The sequence below is a fragment of the Pseudorasbora parva genome, chromosome 17 (genome assembly GCF_024679245.1).
Source record: "Pseudorasbora parva isolate DD20220531a chromosome 17, ASM2467924v1, whole genome shotgun sequence".
Classification (NCBI taxonomy): Eukaryota; Metazoa; Chordata; class Actinopteri; order Cypriniformes; family Gobionidae; genus Pseudorasbora; species Pseudorasbora parva.
This window is the reverse complement of record NC_090188.1, coordinates 29,864,599-29,877,680: the sequence shown is the minus strand read 5'-3', so window position 1 is coordinate 29,877,680 and position 13,082 is coordinate 29,864,599. Positions and strand designations below refer to the sequence as shown.

The window sequence follows — 13,082 nt, the reverse complement described above, 5'->3', positions numbered from 1 at the left end:
TTGATTTTAGAACCAGGAAAAAAGGCAAGTGTAAGGATTTGAGCGAGTTTGACAAGAGCCAAATTGTGATGGCTAGAGGACTGGGTCGGAGCGTCTCCAAAACTGCAGCTCTTGTGGGGTGTTCCCAGTCTGCAGTGGTCAGTATCTATCAAAAGTAGTCCAAGGAAGGTACTGTGGTGAACCGGTGACAGGGTCATGGTTCATTGATGCATGTGGGGAACAAAGGCTGGCCCATGTGGTTTGATCAAAAAGACGAGCTACTTTAGCTCAAATTGCTCAAGAAGTGAATGCTGGTTCTGATAGAAAGGTGTCAGAACACACAGTGCATCACAGTTTGTTGCATATGGGGCTGCATAGCTGCAGACCAGTCAGGATGCCCATGCTGACCCCTGTTCACCGCATCATGACTGGACCACAGAGCAATGGAAGAAGGTGGCCTGGTCTGATGACTCATACTTTCTTTTACATCACATGAATGGTCGGGTACATGTGCGTCGCTTACCTGGGGAACACATAGCACCAGGATGCACTATGGGAAGAAGGCAAGCCAGCAGAGGCAGTGTGATGCTTTGGGCAATGTTCAGATGGGAGACCCTGAGTCCTTTGACACGTACCACGTACCTAAGCATTATTGCAGGCCATGTACTCCCTTTCATGGAAACGGTGTTCCCTGGTGCCTGTGGCCTCTATCAGCAGGATAATGTGCCCTGCCACAAAGCTAAAATGGTTCAGGAATGGTTTGTTGAGCACATCAATGAAATTTTTGAAGTGATGACTTGGCCTTCAAATTCCCCAGATCTGAGCAAACAAGTCAGATCCATGGAGGCCCCACCTTGCAACTTACAGGACTTAAAGGATCTGCTCATAGCATCTTGGTGCCAGGTAACACAGCACACCTTCAGGGGTCTAGCGGAGTCCACACCTCGAAGGGTCAGGACTGTTTTGGTTTTTATTGTTTTTGGACTTGTTTTGTTTTTTCGAAAGGAGGACCAACACAATATTGGAAAGGTAGTCATAAAGTAATGCCTGATCGGAGTATATAAGACCTGGACAGAATACACAAGTTTTTTGCACTAAAGGATTCTTTTAAAATGACCTGTTCTATGGGATTCCGCTCATTTCCCAAAAATGATTCGGGCTGATCTATTTTAAGGATTGTTCGAAATTCCTCCATTTTTTAAAGAAACATGTTCTTCTTATTCCTTTAAGAAAGTCAGGGATACAGTTTGAAACGACATGAGGGTTAGTAGAGGATGACAAAATTGTCATTTTTAGGAAATCTATTCCTTTAGGAATAATTCTGTTAGGCATATCTGGAAAATAGTCATAAAAATAAAACAACCTGATGTTCCTGTATCGGTGCTTATCTGCTCTTAAATAAAGGACTTTCATATATTCAAGGTTATGAAATACAAGCGGAGACATCACTTTAACTTAAAACCCCTTGACAAAAACAGGCAGAGCCTTCCACAAATTCAATTTAAATCCACAGAAACTCCACATCAAAGTTTGCTGAAATATAAAGTTGCGAACACCTAAAGCTGGCCCGTTTGAAGATATTCCGAGTCATTCTATGTTTGAAGAGCGTGACGTGTCTTTCCAACTGTCAGTTTCAATCCAAGCTAACGGTTTTCCTCCCTCCCTCTGTCTGACTGGGAGATGAGATGAAAAAGAAGCTAGTTATTCTCTGCTCTAACGCAGAGGAGCTCATTAGAACTTCAAGGCTTGAAAACACTGCATTGACAATTACGTGCGAACGCAGACAAACAAAGAAATCCAATACTGTAAAAGACAATGGGTAATATGGTAGCTAATTAGAGAATAACATTTGATCTATTGTTCGGGAAGAAGTTCCTCTGTGGACCATGCGTGCGTGTGTCTGTGTGCACGGGGGGTTGGGGAATAAGATATTAGAGCAGGAAGCTCTTTTCTACATTCTGTTTCACTGGAGTCACATCATCCCTGCTGTGAAGGTCTTGTCTGTTCTATCAACAGCATCTGTGACATGAGACATTTCCTCAGAAAAGAATAGATTTGTGAAAACAAACATACATTATGTTTACAGAACAGTGATGCACTTTAATGACAGTATGGGGCAAGCCATGGCACTGGAACATGAAACAAACACAGAACACAAATTATTTTCCAAATCATTATTTTGCACAATCTGCACGATATACTGCAAAATACATTAAAATAAGTTAACTTGCCAATAGAACCTGTTTTTAATCTTAAACATTCCTTTTAAAATTTACATACAATCTGAGTGCCACAACAATTTCCATTTTCTGGTTTGTTCATCTTTCTCATATGTTCATTCATCATTTTCCCTGTCACCATATGTGTCGCTATGTGACTTCCAGTAATCAATTGATTCCATCCCACAGAATTCTGTGTGCCTGGTTTACTGAGGCAATTACTACATGCTATACGCTCAGCACAAGCATTCTAAACAACATTATCAATTATAGTATATTTACATGTTTTCTTCAGTACAATCAGCGGTCATGGTTCTTAATGGGATTTTAATAAATTAAAATCATTGTATAAAAAGGACGTCTTTACATCTTACATCTGCTTTGGAAGTCTGCAACAAATAACTGATTCAAACAGTTACTGTAGTGACATGGTCTGTGTTGACTTAATGAAATATTGATCTACATTCATGCGCATGCATACAGTACATACACACACCAACACATAAACAGTGCATCCGGAAAGTATTCACACCGCCTCACTTTTTCCACATTTTGTTATGTTACAGCATTATTCCAAAATGGATTAAATTCATACTTTTTTCTTAATTCTACTACCTCATAATGACAACCAGTGGTTTAAGTGGCCCAAAAGAGGTTCCGGTACTCTATTAGAATTGTTTTGCTGAATCCCCTCCTCCCCTGAGGTAACAACAACTATATTGAAGGGGTTTCATATATAGCGTAGAACTTCTGGAAAAGAAAATAAGGGACAATCGTAGTTCTTTAGGAAAATAAGGGACACGCAAAATATGTGTACTGTACCGCACAGTGTATGTTATTTCAGTGTCTGCAGTTAAGTGTGTGTATAAAGGCTCTCAGACAAACATTTGAGTCATTCTGTGTCAAAATCTGCCTAATTTCAGAAAATTTGTGAATTATTTATCTGAAGACAGCCAGTCATAAATTATGAAAAAATACAAAATATTTAAAGTGAGGGATGTATATTTATTGAGTAAATCAATATTTTGTAGTGGTGGTCAGAATGACAATTTTCACAGGGGTGTAAAAATGACTTTAGAAAGATGGCACCATTATTTTATTTTCAGACAGAGATTGGTAAGTCTGTTAGTGAAATCTGTTGACTTTAGAAATCAAGGCAACGGTGACATTTCAAAAAAGGGAAAAAGCAATTATTGTGTTTTTTGATCAAAGTTTGCATGCTTGTAATTCATTTTGAAGATACCTTAATATCCTTTTCGATTCTAATTCTTAAAACACTTTTTACTTTTGGTTCCTTAATTTTAAGGCCCATTAATTTCCAGATAGGGATCTCAATGTGGCTCCAATTGGTAACTATGGTCTTATATTTTCTGAACAACAAATAAACTAGAAATGTATCTATTTTTTTAAGATACATTTCTTTTAGATACACAATTGAACCTTGCTGTCTGAGTACCATCAGTACTATTTTCCCATACTGTGCCTTTTAACTTTTAACCTTTTAAAAGCATTAAATATCTTAATATACTTCTATATTCTCGTTCTTAACAAAATGTTATTTTGTAACCTTAATTTTAAAGGCCCTATATGGTTCAGTCCCATAGGCATAATGTGACCATGCTCAAATTATTGAATATTTCTTTTCTACACCAAGGGATATTAAATATCATCAACCTCTATTCAAAATTATAAAAACGTAAAAGTTTTTTCTCTCTCTCTCTCTCTCTCTCTCTCGGGAAGATACATAGATGGCATACTATTTGAATTTAATTTAAAACAGATGTGCAAATGCGCATACCGGTACGCAAAAAGTTACGTTCTGGGCGCAAGGAGAGGTACGCTCAAGAGCTATATTTGTAAGTGGCGGTACTGAGTACCGTATCGGCCCACTTAAAGCACTGATGACAACGTGAAAGAAGTTTGTTTATTTAAAATGTATTAAAAATAAAAAAAATGCAACAACAACAAAATAAAACAAAAATCAAATGTACATAAGTATTCACAACCTTTGCTCAATACTTTGTTGAAGACCCTTTGGCACCAATTACAGCCTGAAGTGTTTTTGAGTATGATGCTACAAGCTTGGCACACCTATTTTTGGGCAGTTTCTCCCATTCTTCTTTGCAGGACCTCTCATGCTACATCAGGCTGGATGGGGAGCGTCGGTGTGCAGCCATTTTCAGATCTCTCCAGAGATGTACAGTCGTGTTCAAGTCTGGGCTCTGCCTTGGCAACTCAAGGACATTCACAGACCTGTCCCGTAGCCACTCCTTTGTTATTTTGGTTGTGTGCTAAGGGTCATTGTCCTGTTGGAAGATGAATGTTTGCCCCAGTCTGAGGTCCAGTGCGCTCTGTAGCAGTCTCCCAGTTCATGCTGCTTAAAAACATCCCCACAGCATGATGCTGCCACCACCATGCTTCACTGTAGAGATGGTATTGGCCAGGTGATGAGTGGTGCCTGGTTTTCTTCAGACATGATGCTTGCCATTTAGGTCAAAGAGATCTTTGTTGCATCAGACCAGATAATTTTATTTATCGTCTTCTGAGAGACCTTCAGGTGCCTTTTGGCAAACTCCATGCAGCTTCCGTCTGGCCACTCTATACACCATGCAGGCCTGATTAGTTTAGTGTTGCAAAGATGGTTTTGCTTCTTGAAGGTTCTCCTCTCTCCATAGAGAAACGCTGGTGCTCAGTCAGAGTGAGCATCTGTTTTTTGGTCCCTGTGAGCATCCCTTCCTCCACAATCACCCAGTTTTGCCGTGCACTAGCTCTAGGAAGATTACTGGTGGTTCCAAACGTCTTCCATTTAGTGATAATGGAGGCCAATGTACTCATTGAGATCTTCAATGCTGCAGATGTTTTTCTGTACCCCTCCCCAGGATCTGTGCCTTGATACAATCCTGTCTCTGAGGTCTACATTACTTGGACTTAGGCTTTATGCTCTGAAATGGACTGTTAACTGTGGAACTTTATTTAAAAAAAAGAGGTGTGTGCTTTTCCAAATCATGTCCAATCAACTGAATTTACCACAGATGGACTTTAATCAAGTTGTAGAAATATCTTAAGGATTATCAGTGGAAACAGGATGCACTTCCACTCAATTTTGAGTGTCATGACAAAGGCTGTGAATAGTTATGTACATGTGATTTTTGGTGTTTTTATTTTAAATAAATTTGCAAAGATTTCAAACAAACTTCTTTCACATTTTCATTATGGGGTATTGTTTGTAGAATTAAGGGGGGGAATAATTAATTTAATCCATTTTGGAATAGCGCTGTAACATAAAATGTGGAAAAAGTGAAGCGCCGTGAATACTTTCTGGCTGCACTCTATTATGTATATATATTTTATACTATGGAGCTATTGAATCCGATTGGTTGACAAACGTTCTAACGATGCGTTCACACCGCACGCGAATGACGCGATTCGCGCGAGTGATTTACATGTTAAGTCAATGCAGAGACGCGAATTGGCATTCTGTGGCGCGAATGGCGCGATTCGCGCGAATGAAGCGCCAATGATCACGCGGATTGAGCGTTTTGAACGCCTGATTCGCGCAAACCGCGCAAACCGCGCAAAACACGCGAATCGCTCAAGTTGAAAAATCTGAACTTTGGCGGATATTCGCACCGCGTTAACCAATGAGGAGCCTGCTTACTGCTGTCACGTGGTGAAGTGACGGATGGGAAACACATAGGGGAAATTTAAAGTAGTAATTTAAAAATACTACTGTATTGTGTCACAAAATGTACTTTTAATAGTTTTTCAGGCGAGAATGTAGTTGTTTAAAGCTCAAATATGTGATTTATTTATTAAGAGAGCTCCTAATTGAAAATTTGATCTGGTGTTTTCGGAGGTGTGAGACCCAGGCGATCACCGGAGCTCAGCGCTCATCAACCCCGGTGAGAGCAGCCTTAACTCGGATAGTCTTTCTGCCGAATGCCGCTGCCTGGCAGAACCCCCTCCCATGACGCGAATTCGCGTCTGTTGTGTAGTGAATGTCACACGCGAATGAAGCGAATTTCACGCGCGAATGAAGCGAATGGATTCAAATTGTTCACGCGTCCAACTTGGCGCGAATAGCGCGATTTATTTGCGTCATTCGCGTGCGGTGTGAACGCAGCATAAGGTGTGCAGTTGTTTTCAGGAAAATGTACGGCTAAAGTAGTTTCAGGCAGGTTTTGACCACATTCAAATTCTATATCACTGCGCCAAATTATTTCAGTTATTTCAGCAAAAAAAACCAAAACCCACAAGGACACTGACCAAGCAAATAACTATAGCAAACAATAAGGATAAAAACTGATTATTTCCATTTTTTCCCACAAAATTACTTTTTACTATGTACGGAAAGCACATTCTTTCTCCCGCTCTCTTTTCCCCACTTAAACACACACACACACACACACACACACACACACACACACACACACACACACACACACACACACACACAGTACAGACTCACACAGAAACATGTCTTCAGCATTGTGCTGGTGATTTTATCAGTAAAATAGTTTAGCAAAGCAAAAGCTACAATAATTTTTCATAAGCGAGGTAATAACGAAACTGTTCTTGAAGCAGATAAACATACAGTTTCGCTATTTGTAGGAAAGCTGCACAGACTGGAGTAATTCACATACACTTAATCTCTCTCTCTCTCCCTCTCTAATAATTGCATAAATAACTGCATTAGTCTGCTTCAAGTCTCCGTTACTAGCTCTAAAATGCAAGGGCGTGGGATGTGACATGTAAGAAATCACATCCTACTTACACACAAGAGCAATTTCTTGAAATACACAATTTGAACAATTTCTTGAGGTGTGGTAATCATAGTATAAGCATAATAATTGACTCTGGTCTATTGAATTATTAGAAAATGTGTCAATTATTGCTTAAATTTGATATAACCTTTTTGACGTCATATTAAAATTCCAACATTTAATTATTGACATTTTGCAAGGCTGTCACAACATATTTATGGGAAACCAATATCCAATATCTGACTGCTAGTCTGAATATTGAGCTGGAGGCGTCTTTGGCAGTTATGGCCCTTGTACATTGGGCCTAAAGTGGGAACAATATGAGTTTTCAAAAGTTTAGCACTGACATTTTCAAACTTTAAAATGTTAAAGTGAAAATAAAAAATATATTAAAAATGTTCAGGCACAAATGGCACAGTTTCCTAAGAATGACTCACATAGCGACTGTGGCTTTCTATGTATAGAGAAAACTCTGGAAAGCTCACTGACTAAAAAAAATACTTAAGCTCGTAGATACTCTGCCACTATCGCTCTCTATGCTACAGTTTGTAAAGGTTGTTACAAGAAATCAAACTGGCAGGGCAACTTACTTTATCACCTTTGAGACCAGGTTCGCCTTGAGGTCCAGGATCCCCTTTCAAACCCTAAGGAGACACAACGAAAAGAAACCAGTTTAATCACAGGGTCCGCTACCACACAGCATCCTGACAGGACAACTTAGGGGAAATCTTTCCAGTCAGCAAACAATGTATCAGTTTGACTTCCCTCAAGTTAAGAATTCAGCAGGGAGCCGCTCCAGACATCTTTTAGTAAAAATCATGCTGTATGTGTTGGTGAAGCGTTGAGAATGAGTGTCTCAAGGTGTTGATGTGGCCTTATTTACATGACAAAGCTGTTCCCTTCTGCACTTTTTTGTGAATGATTTGCACAAATTGCATACAAACACAAAAACACACTCGCTTTCACAAGCCCTCCGGCTGGAGTCGGCATTAGAATTCCCATCAACTACCTGCTAGAGCTTTGTGAGGGGGAATCTGATTGGAGATAAGGCAAAACCACAGGCAAAGTCAAAACTCATAGTGCTTAAAAGCAACAGAGAGAGAACAGGTGGGGGAAAAATAAAGAGGAATACAAGAAGGTGAGGGAGGTAAAACCGGCCAAAAAGAGGTGGCTGATAAATGAGGCCTGACATGTATTGACAGGCTAAATTTACAGTGACTCTTGTTAGGTGTGACACATCAAGACCGCCGGCTACACAGAGAGAGATTTCTAAAATAAGTCAGGGGGTACTTAGAGAGAAGAGAACACTGGCCCTCAAAACACAGCAATTTGTCTTAGTTAAGCATTCGCATGAGACTATTAATACTGAATTACATTAGGCTCAGATGAGTGCCTTGCCCTTTTTTTAATCATGTCTCTGAGTTTGTGGATAGAGATGCGACTAATTTACTCTTATGATGGTGAAGCTTGTCAAGACAGTTGAGTGAAAGCTTGGCCTTGAGAACACTAATCTGGAGCCTGTCTCCATAAAACAAGATCAATACAAATAAGATGTGTAAATCTGGCAAGTCTTCTTTTGCATCAAATGTCTTACATTGAGATATTATGATAGTGAAGCATTACAACAACAAAAAAAAGTTCAAAATATAATTTTTTTTAGATCTTGCCGACACTTGCCAAACAACCCAAAAAACACAACATAAGAAAAAAAACAAAACACAAAACAAAGCAAAAAAAATCTAAACAACAAAACACAAAACAAAAGCCCAGAACAAGAACAAAGCAAAAAAAAAAAAAAAAACACACAACAGAAAAGACAAAACAAAACAAAACCCAAAAGAAAAGAAAAGTAGACTAAACAAGACCAAAACTAAACAAAGCAAAGCCAAAATAAGCTAAACAAAACAAAACACCACACCGAACATAAAAGACAAAACAAAAAACAAAACCCCAAATAAAATAAAAAAATACTAAACAAAACCAAACCAAACATATAAAAACTAAACTGGAGTGTCACGATTCTCCTAATCCTCGATTCTAAGGTCACGGTTCAATTCTTGATTTTAAATACACAAAAAAGTTTGTTGACGAAAATTATTCGTCGATGAAATTAACACTGCTTCGGTGAAAGGAGAGAGGGTTCAAGTTCTGTCGATGTGTCTCCTGCATCTGCAGTTGCCATGCTATCTTTTGCGTAGCTTTAGGTTAGAGGAGGTTGACTCTTAGCACTTCAACACGTGTTTTTTTCCTGCTTGACAAACAACCGGACATGACATGGGGGCGTGGCAGCATCGATTACTTATTTTGAGGTTGTGACATAATTTTGGTTGATTTCTAAGTTCGAGATTGTGACTTAATTTCGGTCAATTTTTTATTTTGGTCAAATAAAATCGAAATCGTGACACCCTTAAAACACACCAAAAAAAAAAAAAAGCAAAAAAAAAAATACAAAACCCCAAAGAAAAGAAAATACAAAACAAAATCCAGGCCCGGTTCCAGAATCAAATCACTGAGGGTGCTCTAAGCAACGGCTCCACCATAGCAGTGTAGAGTGAGAAATGCATGGTTATTTATTTACAGGTCATTTACTTTAATGCGTTAATAGTATTTTTACATGGCATCTTCCTGAGAGCTAAAAAAGGGTATGTGAATTTAGATTTTTTTTTTTTTTTTTTTTTTTTAATTCCTATGTTACTGTATTTTCCGGACTATAAGTCACACTTTTTTTCATAGTTTGGCTGGTCCTGCGACTTATAGTCAGGTGCGACTTATATATCAAATTTAATTCAAACTGACTGACAAGAATAAACATATAGCCGCGAGAGGGCGCTCTATACTGCTCCTGTAGCCTACCCCAGAAATATTACTTAAAACAGAAAAAAAAACTCTTAACTGAAATATTAACTTAAAGACAATAACTTAGAAAGACTGAACACCAACAAAATGCCCCCATAAAGAAAATCTTATTCTGCAAAATACAAACTGCATGTAGTAAAATATGCAGCCGAGAACGATTCACACAGCGAATCATCGTTCGGCTGAGCCTCTCCCGGCAGAGATTTCAAGCGTCTGTGGACCAAGCCTGCAGTCTCCCTCTCATTTACTGAAGCTTTTGCGCCTCGATCGCCCCCCCGGTGACCGGTCCCTCTGTGTTTTCTAATGGACGCGAGACAAACTAAACAATAAAATTACACTTCAAATATTTTTTCCCCAAAGTTGGTTTATGTCATTGAAGGCAGTTATCATCACGATGATTTCATTTCAAGTGTTCGTTTTTAAAATAACTTTAGTTTTAGTTAGTTATCTGACGCTTTAAAAACGGGGGGTGTGACGTCATGATTGACAGCTGAGACTGACGGCTTCTCTGAGTGAAGTTGTCACTGAGGCACTAACAGACTTTTTGCAGATTGGTGCTTTAGCTTTAATTTCTACATTTCCATAACTGTTTATTTCACACCAACATAATTAATTGTTCTGCATCTGCGAGAGTGTGGGCGGGCTTTTGATATTACAGCTGTCCTCCCTGCTCTACTTCCTGCTCTCTACTGCGCAACTCCGGTCCCGAAATCGCTACTGCGCAGACTCGGTCCCAAGATGTCAGTGCCGTGCACCCCCGCCTGAAAGCTTCAAATGTGGCAAGCGGAAACGGATGATGTCGAGTCATCCATATTTTTTTACGGTCTATGCTGTGGACTCGTTCCTTCAGCTCTGGCCATCTTGCTTTCAGTCCGCAAGTAGCTTTCTTCTTTTTCTTCATAACAGTTAAAGTACCCTTTGCTTTCCGCCAGTCCCTTACAAGTTTATCACTCACTTCAAACTTTCTTTCTTTCTTCTGCTCGGTTATTTACAGTGAGCTGGCATGAGCGAGTGCACGCGAGTGAGTGCATGCACGCGCGGCTCCCGCTCTGCCCTAATGCGACTTATAGTCCAGTGCGACTTATGTATGTTTTTTCCTCTTCATGACGCATTTTTTGACTAATGCGACTTATACTCCGGAGCGACTAATAGTCCGGAAAATACGGTATATGCGATATATTCTACTCTACAGAGGACACCAGAACCCTTTATTGAGGAAATTAAAAGACATAAATAGATGGATAATGGATAATAGAATAAACAATGGATTTTTTTTTTTTTTTTATCCAATCCAATTATTTTACCCATACTTTGTATAAAGATGATTCTCAATGTTATGAAAAGATACAGAATAATTTGATATAGGCTACCATTTTACTTAATGCAATATGTGTGTAAACATGGCCATAAATGTTTTGGGACTAGGCTATATGTAATGTACGAAGACATGTAATAATATTTTCATAAGAATGTCTTATATTCAATAAGAATATACAGACTTAAAACTATGCGTTTGCGATGCCAAACCTCTATTCTGGGTCTCAGGGGGATATGTATGTCTTGTGCAGAGTTCCATTTATATTTAGATGTCAATTCCAAAACTTTGCAGCAAGCAATATTTGCCGTCGATTTTATCTATAAATGACTGTAGCCTCGAAAGAGATCCAAGATCGCTCACTACAATGCTGTTGTTTTGTCAGTTCATCGTGATCTCACAGTTTCGTTATAAAAATTAAGTTGTCAACAAATCTATTACTTGCATAGTGGCTTGACTTTGTTTGTTAATAAGAGGTTTCGCGAGCCTGCATTAACTCCGCACTGAATAAGAGCTATGCAATTTCGAGTGGTGAGATTCTGATCGCGTTCCAGAGATCAACAACTCTCTGTGATTGGCTCCATCACTCGCCGCTGTATCTGTGATTGGCTGCATCACTCACCGCTGAGTCTGTGATTGGCTACACCACTCATGGCTGCAACAACACGCTGTAAATAGATGCATTTGACGCTCTCCAGAGTTATTTTAGAGTTATAAAGAGTTATTTTAAAGAGTTATGTAAAATTACAATACAATAAAGTTCAATTTGTTAACTATTTAAAGAAGGCTGTATGTTGTGTATTCTGTGCAGCGTTCAGTAAGTCAGTTCCATTCTCGACATATCCTCAATCCAGCAACCCATTATACGTTTCTATACCTATTGTTTCTTGACCAAACTTTGACTGAGGCTATAAAAGACAGATGTAAGTAAGAATCAGCACTTGATCTTGATCAGAATTGCAGTACTGTAAAATGCAGGTGGAGAGGAAGCTCACATTGGGACTGGGATAGAGGTTAGACTGTGGCTGCTCTTAAATGATGCATGTTCAGAGGAGTCTTTGGAGAGAGCACTCTCGTCCTGCTTTTGGCAGAATCTAATGACTCCTTGAGGGAACCAGTGCACCTTTCCTTTGTTGTTCCACCTCCCAGAGAGCGGCCCCAGTTTAGAACAGCTGCATTGGCCCTTTTCATAAAGGTTTGATTTGAGCTCCAGGCCTACAGGCTGTTCCGACCTCGGGAGTGAGGATGGAGAGACTGACTACATAGTTAGCCTCTGCTTGCCATGGGCATTTTAGCACAAGAGGGGAGGTGAAGGATGGGCTAAAATCAGGGCTGTGTCCCTCTCCCAGTCTCGTCACTCCAGTGTGAGGTCAAAATGCCGCGGGGATTCTGCTCACTTGCCTGATAATTATGTACAGCACAGCACGTCCTGGCTGCAGAACAGGCCAGGTCACAAAACAATCTGGCATCTTCTCAATACAGAGGCACACATACACACACACACACACACACACACACACACACACACACACACACACACACACACACACACACACACACACACACACACACACACACACACACACACACACACACAGTTCCCAAAAAGTCTTTGGGCACTGAAGCCACACTTAATGGATGAATATAATCACATCAGATCATATATTTAATCAAATGGCTTTCATTTAGTAAGAAATTAATCAAATTTAAAACTCTTCACAAAAAGATGTACAGTTTAAATGAAGGCCTATTTCTACCTTTAAAAAAATCCCTGTAATCCATTATATTACACATTTAAGGAACAAATCTGACTGCTAGACCATTTGATTACTTTTAGATTACTTTTGACCCAACTCATGTGTCTCTCTCTGACTCTCTCTCACACACACACACACACACACACACACACACACACACACACACGTCGTGTTTCCTTGTTTTATGCCCCTA

At 39.5% G+C, this 13,082-nt stretch overlaps 1 protein-coding gene across 3 annotated transcripts in view; it reads right to left on the bottom strand.

Annotated features, from left to right (window-relative positions):
- LOC137045021 (collagen alpha-1(XIX) chain) overlaps positions 1-13,082 on the bottom strand; it is a 305,351-nt gene that overhangs the window by 218,398 nt on the left and 73,871 nt on the right. For all 3 annotated transcript variants that reach the window (XM_067421446.1, XM_067421447.1, XM_067421448.1), the window contains exon 10: positions 7,552-7,605. In XM_067421446.1, coding sequence (XP_067277547.1) covers positions 7,552-7,605 — 54 coding nt within the window. The remainder of the gene's footprint in view (positions 1-7,551; positions 7,606-13,082) is intronic.